The following is a 20086-nucleotide window of genomic DNA, read 5'->3' on the forward strand; positions in this document are numbered from 1 at the left end:
TGGAGGTCGTCTTCATCGTCATCCGGTAGCAGCAGGGGTGAGTGTTGATGTATAAATGTATTGCTTAGTCGCTTCCATCAGATTAGTCTTTTGGTTGCATTGGTATGCACTTCTACATGGTATTGGAGCCAAGAGGTCTTGAATTCAATACCTAGCTGGCGCAATTAAATTGCAGCCCACTTTCGGTCCACGTTTAGGCCTGAGGGAGCCACACGTGAGGGGGAGTATTGACATACTCTTCCATCAGATAAGTCTTTTGGTTGCATTGACTAGACCACTCCATGTAGAAGTGCATTCTGTAACCAATGCAACCAAAAAGACCAATCTGACGGAAGAGACTAAGCAATATATTTATATGTCAACACTGTCCCTCATGTGTGCCTCCCTCAGATCTAAACATGGACCAAAAGTAGGCTGCAATTTAATTGTGTCAGCCGGTCTTGAACTCAAGACCTCTTAGCTCTGATACCATATAAAAATGCATGCTCTAGCAAATGCAACCAAAAAACCAATCTGATGGAAGAGTATGTTAACAATGGACGTTGTTGATAGAGGAGAGGAGGAGCAAAGAGGGATGGGCGGTGGTAGAGACGACCGGAGATAGCGATGGCGGCAACGGCGGTGCAGCTGCTAGCGCCTCGTTTGGATGAACGAGAGATGTGTGGAGAACGACCGAACCTGGACGTTGTTTCAGGAAGGAAGCGGCGTGCAAGGTTGAAGGCCCACGGGGCACCTGTCGTGCGCACGAGAAGGCCGAGCAAAATTGCAAGCGAAAATGTAATAGACCCGTGTGAAAACATGCCCAACATAAAATGGTGATCAGCGTCATCTCACGATGCAGCGCGTGGCGGATGCATGCTTAAAATCGGCCGATTGATATGAAGCTTTTCCCTAAAAAAAATGTCCACGTAGTTTCATAAAATGTTTATTGCCATTAAAAAATGTTTACGTGTATTTGGAAAATGCTCAACATGTATTGATTTTTTTCTTCAAAGCATGTATTTGTCAAAAATGTACATGGTGCTTTTGAAAATTGTTTAATGTGTATCAGAAAAATGTTCCACGCGTACACTAAAAATGTACAATGTATATTAAAAAACATAGACATGTGTTGAAAAACCTTGCTGAAGAAAAACACACAAAAAACCAATAAAAATGATGAAGAAAGGCACACACTTTTTTTGAAGAAAACACGTGGAAACCGAAGAAAGAAAGAAAAAGAAAAAGGAAGTAAATCAACGAAGATATGCATAAAAACTAAAAAACAAATGAGATAAAAACCAGAAATAGCAAAGCAGGATGGAAAACTGAAAGAAAAATTGGAAGAAAGTTGATTGACTAGGCTGACTCATTAAGGGAACTCCTTGTGGTAAGAGTACCGCGTTGACTCGCACTAAGCGAGAAATAGCTCTCATGCCACCCAACCCCCTCGACACCAGGATTTCCTATTTGGCGCTTCACGCGCCGGTTAAAATCTTAACCGTACTTGGCGCTCCCCGCCATGAACGAACAGACCGACCCATTTACGTATAGGAAGTGTGGTTTTCAAGTTTTTGGAACCTTCCAAAAGATTTCTAGGTCCGACTGGCAGTAACATTATGCGCGATCTGGTGGGTTAGGAGGAAAGCGATCCACGAGGCAATCTTCCAAAGCCCGTGGAGCACATCAGTTTATTTGAAGATTCATATTATGTAGGAACCCATGTCTCGTCGCCACCTAAGGATTTGTTGCAATGGGTCAATAGCAATGACGAATAGAAGAGAGGGGGACGGGGTCCCCTTGTCGTAGCCCACGACCATACTTGATGAGAACGCCAGCCACTCCATTTAAAAGGATCCTCAAAGATGTGGAACACAAGACAGTTGCAATCCAATCTCTAAATTTACCGGGGAAACCTCTCCATTGAAGAAGGTTGTAACACCCTGATTTTTGGCCCATTTTTCTTTTTCTTCTTTTTCTTCTTCTTCCTCTTCTTCTGTTGGATTCTCTGCTTTCTGATTGGCTTTCTTTGAACAACTCCTCTGAACTGAACAAACATGAAACCAACTAAAATCCACCCTTCCTAGCTACTCTTCTCTTCCTAGCATCTTAACTTTTGCTCATAACTCAAACCCAAAAGTATGTTATTTTTATAAAGAATATGTGCCCTAGGGCATTTGGATTATGAAGCAACTAACTTATCTAGATTTCTAAAAATCCCAAGACAATTCTCATAAATACTTTGGGTTAAATACACTTTAGATAAGTCCCTAGCCCTTCCAGAAACTTTTGCATTTGAGCCCCTCCTCCTCTTTTTACTTTCTGGCCCTTCTTTCACTTTGTATAGCAAGTACTAGCTAGAACGATGTTATTGCACTGAAACTTTGCATTTAGACTCACCTTAGTACCTAGACCAACTACCCCAAAGCTCACAACCAAACCTTTAGTAGTTTTCATTTTGCACACAATAAACACCTTGTACCCAAGAACTTCTAGAAGGTCTAGTTGGCAGCACACGTCATCCTGGACCCACCTGCAGCCACACATGCTCCTAGTATACCACCCCTAGCTACTAGACAAAGCCAGATACGCCCAAAAACATCAGGACACAACTGCCTTGGTGACCAGAGGTGGCATGCCAGAGCGCACACTCTGTGAAACACCCGGCCCCTGGCCACGCGACTGACACCCAGCCGCGCGTCCCCGACGCCCTTGCCACACGCAGCACCACGCATCCGAGCCCCTCCCAGCATCCAGCCATGGCTAGGCCCCCTCCCTTAAACGCGGTCGCGGCCATGACCACTATGCGCCCATGCACCTAGACTTGTTGCGACGCGCTAGGCCGGTGCAGAGAATCTTGGCTGCTTCCCCGACTCCTCATGTGAAAACTCGAGCCGCAGCCAAAGCAACGAGTAGGCTGGCGGCTCTGCCAACCTCCAGCGTGAAGTGCGGCGGTGCCATGGCCCCAGCACCCCCAGCGATCCTACAAAAGCCCCCCCCCCTGCATGACCTCTTCTCCTCGCACCTCCTCCATTCCCTCCCCTCGTCTTCACACATGCATCGAGCCCTGCCATAGTAATACGTCCATTTTGCATCATGCTTTGATATTGATATTTATTGCATTATGGGCTGTTATTAAACATTATGTCACAATACTTATGCCTTTTCTCTCTTATTTTACAAGGTTTACATGAAGAGGGAGAATGCCGGCAGCTGGAATTCTGGGCTGGAAAAGGAGCAAATATTAGAGACCTATTCTGCCTAACTCCAAAAGTCCTGAAACTCCACGGAAGTCATTTTTGGAATTGATAAAAAATACTGAGGGAAGAAAATACCAGAGGGGGCCCACACCCTAGCCACGAGGGTGGGGGTGTGCCCTACCCCCCTGGGCGCGCCCCCTGCATCGTGGGCCCCCGGCAGGCCTCCGGTGTCCATCTTCTGCTATATGAAGTCTTTTACCCTGGAAAAAATCATAAGCAAGCTTGCAGGACGAAACTCCGCCGCCACGAGGCGGAACCTTGGCAGAACCAATCTAGGGCTCCGGCGGAGCTATTCTACCGGGAAAACATCCCTCCGGGAGGGGGAAATCATCGCCATCGTCATCACCAACAATCCTCTCATCAGGAGGGGGTCAGTCTCGATCAACATCTTCACCAGCACCATCTCCTCTCAAATCCTAGTTCATCTCTTGTATCCAATCTTTGTCCCAAAGCCTAAGATTGGTACCTGTAGGTTGCTAGTAGTGTTAAATACTGCTTGTAGTTAATGCTAGTTGGTTTATTCGGTGGAAGATTATATGTTCAGATCCTTAATGCATATTAATACCCCTCTGATTATGAACATGAATTTTATTTGTGAGTAGTTACGTTTGTTCCTGAGGACATGGGAGAAGTCTTGCTATTAGTAGTCATGTGAATTTGGTATTCATTCGATATTTTGATGAGATGTATGTTGTCTCTCCTCTAGTGGTGTCGTGTGAACGTCGACTACATGACACTTCACCATTGTTTGGGCCTAGGGGAAGGCATTGGGAAGTAATAAGTAGATGATGGGTTGCTAGAGTGACAGAAGCTTAAACCCCAGTTTAGGCGTTGCTTCGTAAGGGCTGATTTTGATCCATATGTTTCATGCTATGGTTAGGTTTTATCTTAATACTTCTTTTTTAGTTGCGGATGCTTGCAATAGGAGTTAATCATAAGTCGGATGCTTGTCCAAGTAAGGGCAGCACCCAAGCACCGGTCCACCCACATATCAAATTATCAAAATACCGAACGCGAATCATATGAGCGTGATGAAAACTAGCTTGACGATAATTCCCATGTGTCCTCGGGAGCGTTTTCCTCTATATAAGAATTTGTCCAGGCTTGTCCTTTGCAAAAAAAAGGATTGGGCCACCTTGCTGCACCTTATTTACTTTTGTTACATGTTGCTCGTTACCAATTACCTTATCACAAAACTATTTGTTATCGATAATTTCAGTGCTTGCAGAGAATACCTTACTGAAAACTGCCTATCATTTCCTTCTCCTCCTTGTTGGGTTCGACACTCTTACTTATCGAAAGGACTACGATAGATCCCCTACACTTGTGGGTCATCACATAGCAGCCCCTAGCCCGTGAATTGACTCGAGCTCCACCGCACAGCTCACCACCGGTAGCTCGCACCTCTCCTCCCTAGCCCAAGCCAAGACCACCGTCAGAACCCTGTTAATCCACTGACCCAGACACGAAACATTAGCCCACTCTTCGCCAGAGATCAGCAAATCTCTGTGGTCAATAACCAACAGCGGGATCTGGATACCCATGTTGGCTCCCACATGTTTCACGATGATCTCATCGGATGAACCACGATGTCAAGGATTCAGTCAATCCCGTATACAATTCCCTTTGTCTACCGGTATGATACTTGCCCGAGATTCGATCGTCGGTATCCCGATACCTTGTTCAATCTCGTTACCGGCAAGTTTCTTTACTCGTTCCGCAACACATCATCCCGTGATCAATTCCTTGGTCACATTGTGCACATTATGATGATGTCCTACCGAGTGGGCCCAGAGATACCTCTCCGTTACATGGAGTGACAAGTCGAAGTCTCGATTCATGCCAACCTAACAGACACTTTTAGAGATACCCGTAGTGCACCTTTATAGCCACCCAGTTACGTTGTGAAGTTTGGTACACCCAAAGCATTCCTACGGTATCCGGGAGTTGCACAATCTCATGGTCTAAGGAAATGATACTTGACATTAGAAAAGCTTTAGCAGACGAACTATACGATCTTGTGCTAGGCTTAGGATTGGGTCTTGTCCATCACATCATTCTCCTAATGATGTGATCCCGTTATCAACGACATCTAATGTCCATGGTTAGGAAACCACAACCATCTATTGATCAACGAGCTAGTTAACTAGAGGCTCACTAGGGACATGGTGTTGTCTATGTATCCACATATGTATCTGAGTTTCCTATCAATACAATTATAGCATGGTTAATAAACGATTATCATGAATAAGGAAATATAATAATAACCAATTTATTATTTCCTCTAGGGCATATTTCCAACACTCTTCCCCGCGTAACCACGGCTTCCAAGGTGGTGGCACCCCATGTTCCTCTCTTGAAGCCCCTTCATGTAATTCAACTTTTCTCTGGCAGCTTCGGCATCGCAAGCCGCCTTGAATATTTCATACCGCTCTTCCATAATTGTCGGATTATCCTTTACAATCTCGGAGTAGGGTTCCTTTACCCACCTTCCCGGTGCGGCAAATTCCGGGCACTCGATATGTCCTAGTTTGTAGCACAAGTCATGCCGAAATTCACGAAAAATTTCGGGATGACCTTTGCTAAAAAGTGGACAAATCGAGCACCTGAAATTTGCCGGAACGGAAATGAATCAACATTCCGGGCAAACATAGGCCACTCGGCTTCATTCCCTGGAAACAACAAAAAGCCACTCTGGCACAACCGAACCACTTCAATGTTGCATATAACATGAGCAAACACTATTGAGGAATTTGCATATAACATGACCACTTCAGTGAAAAGATATAATGAACAATAATGGAATATGCAAATGAACATCATTGACATATATCATATAACATCAATATTATTTTTCGTTTACATAGCAACAATTACTTTAACCGAGTTTTTGAAAAGAAAAACAATTCTGTTTTCTGTTTATAGCTAAATGCCATAGCTACTGTTTTTTATTTATAGCTAAATAATTTTGTTTTTTGTCTAAAGCTAAAAGTCTAGGAAGAGATCAAATTTAAAATAAAACTTGCCTAAATTATTTTCCTTGAAAAAAAGTGGTCTTTTCAAAACCCCAAAACCTTTGCAAAATGACCTCACTAAACACTTCTCTGCCTAGGACAGAACCCAAATTCTGTTCTAGCTATTCCTCTCTCTCTCTCTCTCTCTCTCTCTCTCTCTCACACACACACACACACACACATTATTTTCTTTTCATCCAAATTGTTTTAGGGCATATATTCCAACAAGACCTTATTAGAAATTGCAAAGGAACTCCATTTTCTCTAACCCTTCTGACCTCACCAAAATTTCTACAGCAAGACCTTAGTACCTACACCCAATTTCTTCAAAAATATTCAGGTCCATAGTCCAAATAATTCAAATTTCATTTCAATGAAATTTGGACCAGATTCAGGTCCATAGTCCAAATAACTTTTTATAGCTAAATGCTACTGTTTTTTGTTTATAGCCTCTATTAATTTAAAGCTAAATGCTACTATAATTTATATATCCTTCGTTAATTTAAAGCTAAATAGAATTACTGTTTAGGTATTTTCATCAAAATTTGCCCTAGTTAATTTCCTAAAAAAGTTTGCTAATCTTTTTTCCTAAATGCTAAAAAATACCTAGGGTTCATATGAACAACATCACAGTAGCGCTCTATGAAATTTGCCCTAGCTAGCAGAGAGGGAGAGAGAGAGAGAGAGAGGAGGGCAGGGGAGAGGAGAGGGAGAGGCTTACGGTCTGCGGCGGGGGCGGGCTCGGGCAACTCTTGGCAACGGCTTTGCCGGCGGTATTTGGTCCTTTGCCGAGTGTCCGTGGCACCCGGGGTATAGATCGATTCAAGTAGTGTGACCTCATCACATAGTTGGTGCGGCGAGAGCAACAAAGCAAGAAAATAATTCCCCACAAAAAAAGCAAGAAAGAAGAGAGTATGGGGGCAAGGAGGAGGACATTGCGGCAGCTTCATCCCCTCCGTCCGGCTTCTGAGTTCTGACGGAGAAAGAAGAGTAGGAAGGCAATACGACTGACAATCGTTCTGGAAAGAAAATCGGTACATCCATCCAAGTTGTATGACCGTACGAGTGGATCTCTATTACGATTCGGTCTAACGTTTGGACAGAAAATCGGACGTCCTACTTTCCCTTCCGGTTTTTTCTCGCACGGTGGAACTCCGATTCTGACTCCGGTATCTGATCCGATCATGCTGTGTATATATACATGATGAAATAAGGGAAGGCAAGGCGGTGAGTCTTCCTCTGCTTCAACTACTGCGCCAACGCTGCTTTGTGGCGTCAAGTTGGAGGCTGCGCCACCGATCGAATCGATGGAGACCTCAGGTGGAGGTATCCACGCTCTAAACGACGACACTCTGGTGCACATCCTCGTCCGCCTCCCATTGGTGTCGGTGCTTCGTTGTCGCGCCGTCTGCAAGGACTGGCATCGTGTCACCACCGACCGTTCCTTCCTCGTCGCCCACGCTGCCAGCCGCCCCCGCGAGATGGTCGTCCAATTCATCGGCGACCAATACCCGGCAGTGCAAGCCATGTCTCTCGAGCCGACGCAGGAGCAGACATACCGCTTCCTTTGCGACCATGACCCCTCCGGCAACTTTAAGAATGTCTTGTATTCTCTCGATGGTCTGCTTGTGCTAAAACAAAGTTGGGCCCTCTTCGTCATCTGCAACCCGGCCACCAGGCAGTGGACCAACCTGCCTGAGTTGGGTCGGCAATCCTACTGCTCGGTCTTCGAGTGCGGCTTCTACTTCCACACTTCTTCCGGCGAGTATCGCCTTTTATGCCATGCCATTCAGAAAGAGGAGGAAGAATTTACTAATTCTAACTTCAAACCTGAGACGAGGCGTCGCTACTACATCCTCTCGGCCGGTGCCATCCTACCACGTCAACTGGGGCCAGCTCCTTCCGACCCATCCGGTAGGTTACCAAAGTACGAGGTTCCAGTGGCTCATCGTGGAAACCTACATTGGCTCTCTAAGCACCCTCAAGCCAACCACACCAGAAAGATGCTAGCATTCGACACGGCTTCCGAGACATTCCGGCTCATGTCCCAACCCTCGCCAGACAATACCGTGAGGACATCCTTATTTGAGCTCGATGGGGAGCTCTGCGTCGCGGCTATGTCAGAATGCTTGACATCCCTGGACATATGGGGCCTACAAGACCACAAGGCGGAGACCTGGACATTGCTCCATCGAGTCCATGTGCCGATGCCCGTACTTTCCAAATGCGATGTAGTATCGGTGAGCAAGGTCATCTCTCTTGGGAACGGTGCCATCCTCATCGGATGTCCTAAATGTGACATGGCCAGGATGTACCATCTCAAAGATAAGAGGGTGATTCGCGGAGATTTCAAATTCGGTAGTGTAGTAGATCCCAGATTCCTCGTATTTCATGAGAGCCTCGTGCCACATGCCTTTTTTGACTCCCCTCGCTGCCAGGATCTTGAGACTATATACTTCTCTGAAGGGAGCTAAAATCTTTTTGCGGCAAAAAAGTATTTCTTTCTCTTTTTTTTCCTTAGTGGTAGGCGATGTGTCGTGATGTGTTTGTGGTGGTTTACCTAAGACCTTAGTTTCTTGGAGATGCTTATATGAATAATATGGTATGTATGTGCATGTTTCACATCAAGGGGTAAAGTGCGTGCTTGTCTGCGTGCACATCTGTTTTTTGAAAAAATAAATAAAAAGATAATATAATGTATTCGGCGGGTATCATCCTATGTGGATCTCTTCTTTTTGCTGAAATATCCTATGTGGATACCGTGCTCCAACTTCATTGTGCATCTTATAACAACTTCGGCGACAATTTACTTAAACTTTTGTTACAATAACAAACTTTATTGAATATGTGGTAACCTTCAACAATATCCAAACATAGCTTATTAGGTGGCGCTGTCTAGCGAGGTGCAGGAGAAAAACCATTGACTTCTCATGAATTTGTATGCAACGGGATAATAGGCTGCACGAGCACCAAGAGACAAACTCGTAAAATGGGTGGTTGTGACTCCTCTACCTCGTTCTGCTTTTGCCATTCAAGCTATAGCAACGAACTATGTGAGAGCTTATTCAAAATCTGAACCACATTGAACATATAAATCACGCTGGGCAACCCGCCCATCTGAGGCCTCTCCCGTGCGCACACATGTTGGCCATCCGATTGGCACGCCCAGTGATTTTTCACTGTTGGATTTTACTGTTCGGTGTAAAGTTTAGTTACCACACACCTTTTTTTCCTATGTGACTGCTACTGGACCCATATGATCCTTGGCCCATGAGGCAGCGAAGGGTTAGGCGACCCAGTCTGTGGCCAATATCGCTCAGGGTGAACTACCCTAGACTACCAGCAGTAAAAATGGCCAGGATAGCTGTCGTCGTCCTCTTCTTCTTCATTGTCTTCCATCATAACCCCTCTTTCTCCGTGCTTGATCCAAACATTATAGTGGGGCATGAAACCGGACTCAAACAGGTGGACGTGAATGGTTCTTGACGTAGAGTAATTGTGACCATTCTTACAGCCAGCACATGGACAAGGCATAAAATCATCCGCCCGCTTGTTTGCCTCAGCCGCAATCAGAAAAGTATGCACGCCCTCAACGAACTGGGGAGAGCATCGGTCATCGTACATCCATTGCCGGCTCATCTTCATTACACAACACCGAATAGACCAAATTAATACAAGTTCATACATAAAGTTCATACAACACTTAAATGCAACAAACAAATAACTCTCTAGCTAAAGCATTTAAATGCAACAACAAATGCGATCAAGATCGCAACTAAGGTAACAATGGATCCAACAGCATAATGATACCAAGCCTCACTATCGATGGCATATTTTCTAATCTTTCTAATCTTCAAGCGCATTTTCTCCATCTTGATCTTGTGATCATCGACGACATCGGCGACATGCAACTCCAATTCCATCTTCTCCCCCTCAATTCTTTTCAATTTTTCTTTCAAGTACTCGTTTTCTCTTTCAACTAAATTTAACCTCTCGACAATAGGGTCGGTTGGAATTTCCGGTTCACATACCTCCTAGAAAAAATTTCTATGTCAACTTGATGGGCATAATTTGTCATAAACACGAAATGCAACTAGTTTTAAAAGAGAATATATATACCACATCCGAATCATAACAAGGACGAGGGCCGACGGGGACGGATATCAAAACCATGGCACTATATGTATAACAAACAATGTACGGATAAGATAATTATACGAGTAACTATATATCCAAATCACACAAACATCAATTTTTATATAAAATTTCATGAACAAAGAGGCTCACCACAAGGTGGTGCCGGCGACGGGACGGTGCGGGCGATCGACGGTGGTTACGACGGAGATTTAGAAGGCACTAAGTAAACCACACCTACATATGCAAACTAAGTGTTATTTTTGACCTGAAATTGCATATAAATCAAATACTAGCACATATATATATTTCCTCCCAAATTACGAAACTCACAAATTAATCACTATATAAAGCATTGCAAGAGTAAATCTAGCAATGAGAGATGAAAGGACAAAGTTGCTAACCTTTGTGATCATTTCAATGGATGGGGGCCTTCAAATCTTGACAAAATTTGGGCAAAGTGTGTGATGAGCTCGAGAGGAAGAGGGGAAGAACAGAGAGGAGAGGGTAAAGGGGAAGAACAGAGCGAGCTCGGGTGGACGTAGGGTTTATGTAGGACGACCTTTAGTACCGGTTCATGCCAAGAACCGGTACTAAAGGGGCTGGAGGGGCCCCAGTCTGGCAACAACATCCTGCCATCGCTCTCATTAGTACCGGTTCATGGCACGAACCGGTGCTAAAGGTTGGCCACGAACCGGTACTAATGAAAGCGGCCCGGCTAGCCGTTCGAACCGGCACTAATGTATACATTAGTGCCGGCTCAAATACAAACTGGCACTAATGTGCTTCACGTTTGCCAGATAATTGAATTGGCAATGTCTGCATAAATATGATGTATTAAATTATGTTATGAGAGGGATTTGTTCATTTTCAAAACAAAGGAGGTTGGATGAGCTTAAAGCACCTATTCACCAGTTAACTGAACTTTTCTAATTGTATTTTAAATCCACAAGAGGGCAAAATCGTTGTTCTTTCCCAGACCATCTAATTCCGATGGATGAGCTCCAAACTCCCATTGCCATTTGTCACTTTTGTGTTTTAATTTTTACTCGAGTGCCTTTGGACATATGGCACTATGGATAGGTGACATTAGCACAATTGATGGTTGCTTCTCCTGTCCTATAGACTACATCTCCTTCCTCTATATATCAATATATAAACAAAACAAGAGATCTCTAATATCATTGTTGTATGGAGTTCACAGATGGTTGAAGATTTTTGCTGCCATGGAATTGTGAGTTTGTGACTATACATTCTTGTCCTATATGTGAAATTGAAGATATATTGTCTCTGTATGTGAATGTAAATATCCAGGTATGCAAGTCAACTTTTATTTACATATTTATCTATGAAATGCATGCAAACAAGTCACATCTTACAGACAATTGCTCCCTTATAGGTAAATTTGATGATTCCTAAATTAACCGGTCAGAGATCGGTAGACAGTCAAGTGTATTGATAACTGGAGTTTAGAGCTCAAAATCATTTTAACATTTCTACCAACTGTATTTTCTTGTCAGCTTTCAGAGAAGAACAAGTACTGTTAGTCATTCTTTGACATGTATAATACTCCCTCCGTTCCGAATTACTTGTCGCAGATATGGATGTATCTAGATGTATTTTAGTTCTAGATACATCCATTTCTGCGACGAGTAATTTGGAACGGAGGGAGTACAATTCTGGAGATGTGAATGGTTGTATTCATTTAGTAGAGTATTAGTGGTGATGATTTATTTTCTTCGCTGTCAACTGGTGTATATCCTGATATGTTTAGCCAGTTCTGAAATTAATTTGTAAAGTAGGCTAAACAATTGTACAGTCTCTCAGTGTATTAGTACTCTGTTTTTTGGGCAGCCGGAAGAAATCAGTTTGTCATGACATGCGAAAATCTATTGATTTTATTAGCTAACAAAAATGTTTGTGAAATAGTTAGTTAGGCATCACAGTGAAGCTTGGCAAAGGGACTTCTCGTGAGGCCTACAAGGCTGGAAGCACTGTATGTAAAGTGGTACCCTCTAATGGATACTCATTTGTCAACTAATACATGACCATACTAGAGAAGCACACGTCTCGCACACACGATGACCCTAACAGGTTCTAAATGTGTATGTGGACGATCTTTAAATATGCGGATGATTATGATTTGAATAACTGGATGAGTATTCGGCATAAACAAAGTCATTGTCATTTTAACACAAGAAGCAAGCGGTGTCACATTGTACAAATAGCTATTGTTTGTGTTGAGTAGCAAAATTCATTCATTAGTTATTTGGCATCAAGAAAAGCAAACACCAATGCGGTGACACGTACGTGTTCCATATAACTATCTGGAAAGTAGTAAATCCCTTCACCTTGGCAAGGCACTGTGATCAAAAGCCTAGCTCAAGCATGCCATAGCTCCTTGTATAATGCATCGCTAGAACTCCCTGCACAAGGAATTCATTGTGTGAACGAGGCAAACAATTCAAGGGGCCTTTCACCTTAATTTATAGCTGCAAATTTTAACAGTTGATCATGAGTTAATTTAACCAGTATTACTATCTAAACTGGTACTGCATGTAGGGATCAAGGACCCACCACTCGCCTTGGTAGCACCAATTTACAGTGGCCTCGCATACACCACTCCCAGCACAAAGCAGCAAACGCGACTCTGACTATGCGTGACCAACGTGACTACAGCAGGTCCTCAATATGTTTTTGAGTATTACTCTTGGTAATTTGGCAGCAGCGGCGATGTTGTGACCTAGACAAACACAACATCATCGAGGCCCGAGGCCGCCATAGTATTGCATCCCTCGCCATGCAGCAGCCCGATGTCGGTGGCTCCATCGACGCTTCATTAAAGCGTCGCCGTCCTCGACTTGTTGCGCCATTGGCAGCAGTGCTCGCTTCATTGCATCACTGGTGGCGAGCGTCGCCGTCCTCGACTTGCTGCCCTGCCATCCTTGACTTGTTGCGCCGCCCGCAGCAGCACCTGCTCTATTGCAATGCCGCCGGCAGCAACGCCCACTTCATTGCAGCACCGGTGGTGAGCGTCGCCGTCCTCGACTTCCCACACCGCCGGCAGTAGCACCCACTCTTCATGGCAGCTCCAACGGAGCTCCATTGCAGCTCGGGCGCCATGGTGCCGGGCTCCATTGCAACCCCGGCAGAGCTCCATTGCAGCTCCGGGCGCCGTGGTGCCGGGCTCCATTGTAGTCCCGGCAGACGATGCCCACAGTATCCCGTCGTCAGCCGGCGTCCATACTCTCGCCTCCGCCGTGTCAGGCTCGCAGCAGAGCCACTGAGCTTTGCAGCTGCCTAATCCAGCCATGGGCCACTCCCTCTACCTCACTTTCTCTTGGGATGCGCATGGACGCCATCGATTTGGCTGCATCGCTTGACAGAGGTAGCAGATCGGGGAGGTAGGAGGGGCTTGGGGGATGCAACAGATCAGGGAGAGAGGAACAGAGGAAGGGAGGAGGGGCTTGGAGGAATATGTGGCTGTGTGTCTCTCGGCTGGAGATAAGAGAAAGGGAGGGCGGTGTGAGGACCCCACAGAAGCATGTGGCACACTAACAAGGCGGTTGGTGGAGAATAAGAAATCATGCAGCTCCTATATTTATGCAGCAACAATAGATTATTCATTTCCTGATACACTTGCAATTTCATAGTAATAGCCTGTGAAATTATGTCCAGTAATAACTCGGTCTCACTATATTCAAACGCATGCATAACTGTTAAACATGCCAGCTGAAATCACATGCAGATAGGTCAGCTTAATGATTCTACTACTTTTTTCCAGATGTCAGCAGTTAAACAAGAGGAGGCAGACACAACCAGCGATATCGGCGGCAGCCAAATTACCAAGAGTAATACTCAAAAACATATTTATGATGACTATTGACAAGTTTCAAATCATAGACATCATTTTATCTTCGCATGATCTTATTTATTCATTACAGACGAACCGCTATGTCGCAAGCACAATAAACCATTTGAGTATATTCATCACCCACGCAAAGCAAGCTCAATGCAAAAATTCAAAGGAAAGAAACTCAATCTAAAGCCAGGAAAGTATATTCTCCGCAGTAAGAGCTACATTACTCTTCTCATTTCAACTACTCTCATCACAACTACAAAATGGTATAACTTTGTACAATTTAACATAGGTAATCCTGGCATCCACTACCTAGATGAGTTTAGTCGGCACGTTGTGTGGGGGCAACATAGTTAAGCTCTACAACCATAATGTTCGTAGGCTGCGAAAGCTCATCCATAACACCACCACACCTAATCAGTACTATGTGTGCCACATGATGGAAACATTTGCTACAGATGGCAAAAGGATGGTAATCCTTTGCAATTACTTTGTTCTATTTCATACAATGACATCGTATAAAATGATATACTAACTAACCTTTACTATCATTTTCAGCACTTTAGGGTTTCTATTTCTAAGGGCTCGCTTTTCTCACACATGGATGCTGACCATGGTGCCAATCATTACTGGAGACGGAACTACCGCTATCACAACCCGCTTTATCAAGGGTGTTGACAAAAGGGCCACCATCACTAGAGGCTACAGCGACTTCTTCCATCAGGCGCACATGGAGGAACGTCAAGCATATGCTTTCGTCTTCAAATGAACTTACAAGGGACTGCACCTAATCGTCTACTCAATATAATCAAGTTGCAAGAGCCCCTTATTATATAACTTAGCATTAGTATACATGCCTACCAAGACTTCTATGTTTATCATGCTTTTAAATCTGATGTAATCACCTAAGACCATCCTATGTGTTTAATTGTCGGTCATTTGCTGCTTAGACTGTTGCCTGGTGTGCTTCTGAACCAATATATGATTTTGCCTTCAAGTGCACGTCCAAGGGCCTCTGCATAATTGTCTATCAGTATCACTTGCTTGTTGCATGTAGTATCATGAGCTGTGCTTTGACAACAACAATACTTTAAAAAAATCTTTCTTTCTCTACTGCATGTTCTCTGCTCATTGCAAATATGCAAGCTCTACTTTTTAAAATTCTTAGTGTAAAGATGTCTTATCAAGAATATTTGCTCGAATAAGTCCAGATGTATGCCAACTGAAAAGGCTTTTATATATGTATCAATCTGTATCTACATATTTCAATGCACACTCCTCCAATACATGGCTTGCGCTCGGTCTTTGCGCCATGGGCGCAACGGGTCATCTAGTATAGTAACATTGTAACATGGTGCAGACCACAGACCACCAATAATTTCATATAAACTGAACATCGATGCATCTTTTATTGAAAATGGAACAGATGGAGCAGGTGAAGTGCTACGTAATGCAGTTGGTGAAGCTATTGCAGGAGCTTACTGGCCTCTAGATCGATTTTTGATGCAGCAACGGCAGAGGCAACAATGCTTCAGAAGGGCAGTACATGATGGAAAAGTTGGGTTGTGTTCCAATAATAGTTGAAATAGATTCTCTACAACTTATACAAGCTTTTAATGGGGGTCATTCAGGTGTGGAGTCCATACTCGGCTATACTAGTAGATTGTTTTTAGATTGCATCTAGAATTGGGAATATCTCTGTGCAACATTGCAACAGGAAGTGAACATGGTGGCGCACACATTAGCTTGGCATGCTTTTACTTCTAATTCTTTTGTGTGTTGGGAGGGTAATCCTCGTAGCTTTATTGTCCCAGGTGTAATGAAAGATGAATAATTATTCAACTTGAAATAAAGTGCGCCCTGATGACATTCCCTCAAAAAAATCTGAGCCAATTCACGTCAAATTGTAGCGCTATACAAGGTGATGTTGATCGTTTTTCCCGTAGACTCCTGGCTGGACCGGGGGCGGCTATACCTCCCTCGCAGTGAGAGCACTCGCTTCCAGCAGCGCCTTATTAGGCTGGCCCGGCGTGGGGAGAAACGCTGGTTTTTTCTTTATTTTCTTGTTTTATTACTTTTATTTAAATTTCTGAAATGAAACAATATTATAGTATCTAAACAAAAAAATCAAAGCGCTTTCTAAAGAAAATGTACGTGCTGTGTTTAATAAATGTTTAGGCAACTTTAAAATAATATTGGTAGCATTAGGAAAAAATGTTTGTCACATTCAAAACATATTGACACACTTTCAAAAACTGTTTGTGTCATTTTAAGAACTGTTTCAATATTTGCCTAATTCAAAATTATATTTCATACTATTCAGAAAATGTTCACATGTTTTAAAACATATCACATTTAAAAAATATTTACAAAATGTAAGAAAAGTTTTGTATAGTGTAAGGAAAAGTTTCGTGCCAATCAAAAATGCACATTCCATTTTAAATAATTATGCACATGTTTCAAAAAAATGTTTCTAACATTTTAAAAGCAAAAGTATTTAGACATTGTAAAAAAAAGGGCTGCTACGTGTCGGCCGGTGGATCTTTTAAAAAGATCCACCGCCTCGCGAGTCGTCGAATCTGACGCAATCTAACGGGTGAACGTATTTCTCCACTTTGCAACAGAGATCTTGTTATAGAAACATTTATAATATTGGTTGGGTTGCGGATATTTTTTTGCAACACAGGTCTTGTTGCAGAATTATTTTTGCAATAGTTTTGTTGTAGATTTTTCTTGCAACAGAAGTGGTGTTGCAGAATTTCTTTTAGCCATCTTCGCTTTTTTGGAACACATGTATTGTTGCGGAAAGAACTTATGCAATACATGTGATGTTTCAGAAAAAATTACCAAGGATGCTGCAATCCAAATTCTTACCTGCACTGCCCACCATCGACTTCTGTAAGTTTTTCGTTAGATCGGCCGCCTCCACTTGAGGCGATGCTTGCACTGTGGATGGCAGCGACGAGTGGAGGTTGTCTTCGTCGTCATCCGGTAGCAGCAGGGGCGAGTGTTGATGTATAAATGTATTGCTTAGTCGCTTCCATCAGATCAGTCTTTTGGTTGCATTGGTTAGAGTATGCACTTCTACATAGTATTGGAGCCAAGAGGTCTTGAATTCAATACCTAGCTGGCGCCATTAAATTGCAGCCCACTTTCGGTCCAAGTTTAGGCCTGAGGGAGCCACACGTGAGGGGGAGTATTGACATACTCTTCCATCAGATAAGTCTTTTGGTTTCATTGACTAGACCACTCCATGTAGAAGTGCATTCCCTAACCAATGCAACCAAAAAGACCAATCTGACGGAAGAGACTAAGCAATATATTTATATGTCAACACTGCCCCTCATGTGTGCCTCCTTCAGATCTAAACGTGGACCAAAAGTAGGCTGCAATTTAATTGTCTCAGCCAGTCTTGAACTCAAGACCTCTTAGCTCTGATACCATATAAAAATGCATGCTCTAGCAAATGCAACCAAAAAACCAATCTGATGGAAGAGTATGTTAACAACGGACGTTGTTGATAGAGGAGAGGAGGAGCAAAGAGGGATGGGCGGTGGTAGAGACGACCGGAGACAGCGATGACGGCAACGGCGGTGCAGCTGCTACCGCCTCGTTTGGATGAACGAGAGATGTGTGGAGAACGACCGAACCTGGACGTTGTTTCAGGAAGGAAGCGGCATGGAAGGTTGAAGGCCCACGGGGCTCTTGTCGTGCGCACGAGAAGGCCGAGCAAAATTGCAAGCGAAAATGTAATAGACCCGTGTGAAAACACGCCCAACATAAAACGTTGATCAGCGTCATCTCACGATGCAGCGCGTGGCGGATGCATGCTTAAAATCGGCCGATTGATATGAAGCTTTTCCCTAAAAAAAATGACCACGTAGTTTCATAAAATGTTTATTGCCATTAAAAAATGTTTACGTGTATTTGGAAAATGCTCAACATGTATTGAAATTTTTTCTTCAAAGCATGTATTTGTCAAAAATGTACATGGTGCTTTTGAAAATTGTTTAATGTGTATCAGAAAAATGTTCCGCGCGTACACTAAAAATGTACAATGTATATTAAAAAACATAGACATGTGTTGAAAAACCTTGCTGAAGAAACACACACAAAAAACCAATAAAAATGATGAAGAAAGGCACACAAATTTTTTTTTGAAGAAAACACGTGGAAACCGAAGAAAGAAAGAAAAAGAAAAAGGAAGGAAATCAACGAAGATATGCAGGAAAACTAAAAAACAAATGAGATAAAAACCAGAAATAGCAAAGCAGGATGGAAAACTGAAAGAAAAATTGGAAGAAAGTTGATTGACTAGGCTGACTCATTAAGGGAACTCCTTGTGGTAAGAGTACCGCGTTGACTCGCACTAAGCGAGAAATAGCTCTCATGCCACCCTACCCCCTCGACACCAGGATTTCCTATTTGGCGCTTCACGCGCCGGTTAAAATCTTAGCCGTACTTGGCGCTCCCCGCCATGAACGAACAGACCGACCCATTTATGTATAGGAAGTGTGGTTTTCAAGTTTTTGGAACCTTCTAAAAGATTTCTAGGTCCGACTGGCAGTAACATTATGCGCGATCTGGTGGGTTAGGAGGAAAGCGATCCACGAGGCAATCTTCCAAAGCCCGTCGAACACATCATTTTATTTGCAGATTCATATTATGCAGGAATCCATGTCTCGTCGTCACCTAAGGATTTGTTGCAATGGGTCAATAGCAATGACGAATAGAAGAGAGGGGGACGGGGTCCCCTTGTCGTAGCCCACGACCATACTTGATGAGAACGCCAGGCACTCCATTTAAAAGGATCCTCAAAGATGAGGAACACAAGACAGTTGCAATCCAATCTCTAAATTTACCGGGGAAACCTCTCCATTGAAGAAGGTTGTAACACCCTGATTTTTGGCCCATTTTTCTTTTTCTTCTTCTTCTTCTTCTTCTTCTTCTTCTTCTTCTTCTTCTTCTTCTGTTGGATTCTCTGCTTTCTGCTCTGGCTTTCTTTGATCAACTCCTCTGAACTGAACAAACATGAAACCAACTAAAATCCACCCTTACTAGCTACTCTTCTCTTCCTAGCATCTTAACTTTTGCTCATAACTCAAACCCAAAAGTATGTTATTTTTATAAAGAATATGTGCACTAGGGCATTTGGATTATGAAGCAACTAACTTCTCTAGATTTCTAAAAATCCCTAGATAATTCTCATAAATCCTTTGGGTTAAATACACTTTAGATAAGTCCCTAGCCCTTCCAGAAACTTTTGCATTTGAGCCCCTCCTCTTCTTTTTACTTTCTGGACCTTCTTTCACTTTGTATAGCAAGTACTAGCTAGAAGGATGTTATTGCACTGAAACTTTGCATTTAGACTCACCTTAGTACCTAGACCAACTACCCCAAAGCTCACAACCAAACCTTTAGTAGTTTTCATTTTGCACACAATAAACACCTTGTACCCAGGAACTTCTAGAAGGTCTAGTTGGCAACACACGTCATCCTGGACCCACCTGCAGCCACACATGCTCCCAGTATACCACCCCTAGCTACTAGACAAAGCCAGATACGCCCAAAAACATCAGGACACAACTGCCTTGGTGACCAGAGGTGGCATGCCAGAGCGCACACTCTGTGCAACACCCGGCCCCTGGCCACGCGACTGACACCCAGCCGCGCGTCCCCGACGCCCTTGCCACACGCAGCACCACGCATCCGAGCCCCTCCCAGCATCCAGCCATGGCTAGGCCCCCTCCCCTAAACGTGGTCGCGGCCATGACCACTATGCGCCCGTGCACCTAGACTTGTTGCGACACTCTAGGCCAATGCAGAGAATCTTGGCTGCT

General features: G+C 43.6%; 1 protein-coding gene, 1 long non-coding RNA gene and 1 pseudogene across 2 annotated transcripts; 1 reads left to right on the top strand and 2 right to left on the bottom strand.

Moving 5' to 3' along the window:
- The first annotated feature begins 7560 nt into the window (after window positions 1–7560).
- On the top strand, window positions 7561–8727 carry LOC147967658 (F-box protein At5g49610-like). The gene has a single exon (XM_087523209.1). The coding sequence runs from the start codon at window positions 7561–7563 to the stop codon at window positions 8725–8727; it is 1167 nt and encodes a 388-aa protein (XP_087379335.1).
- Window positions 8728–9802: 1075 nt separating this feature from the next.
- On the bottom strand, window positions 9803–10626 carry LOC147967659 (uncharacterized). Its single transcript, XR_015603186.1, has 3 exons — window positions 10541–10626; window positions 10373–10430; window positions 9803–10287 (listed from the first exon to the last, which is right to left on the bottom strand). It is a non-coding gene; the product is annotated as an uncharacterized LOC147967659 (long non-coding RNA).
- A 2229-nt stretch (window positions 10627–12855) lies between these two features.
- On the bottom strand, window positions 12856–13740 carry LOC147967660 (uncharacterized; annotated as a pseudogene).
- Between the last annotated feature and the right edge of the window lie 6346 nt (window positions 13741–20086).

The sequence above is a fragment of the Triticum urartu genome, chromosome 5A (genome assembly GCF_056163025.1).
Source record: "Triticum urartu cultivar PI428250 chromosome 5A, HENAU_Tu73, whole genome shotgun sequence".
Taxonomy (NCBI): Eukaryota; Viridiplantae; Streptophyta; class Magnoliopsida; order Poales; family Poaceae; genus Triticum; species Triticum urartu.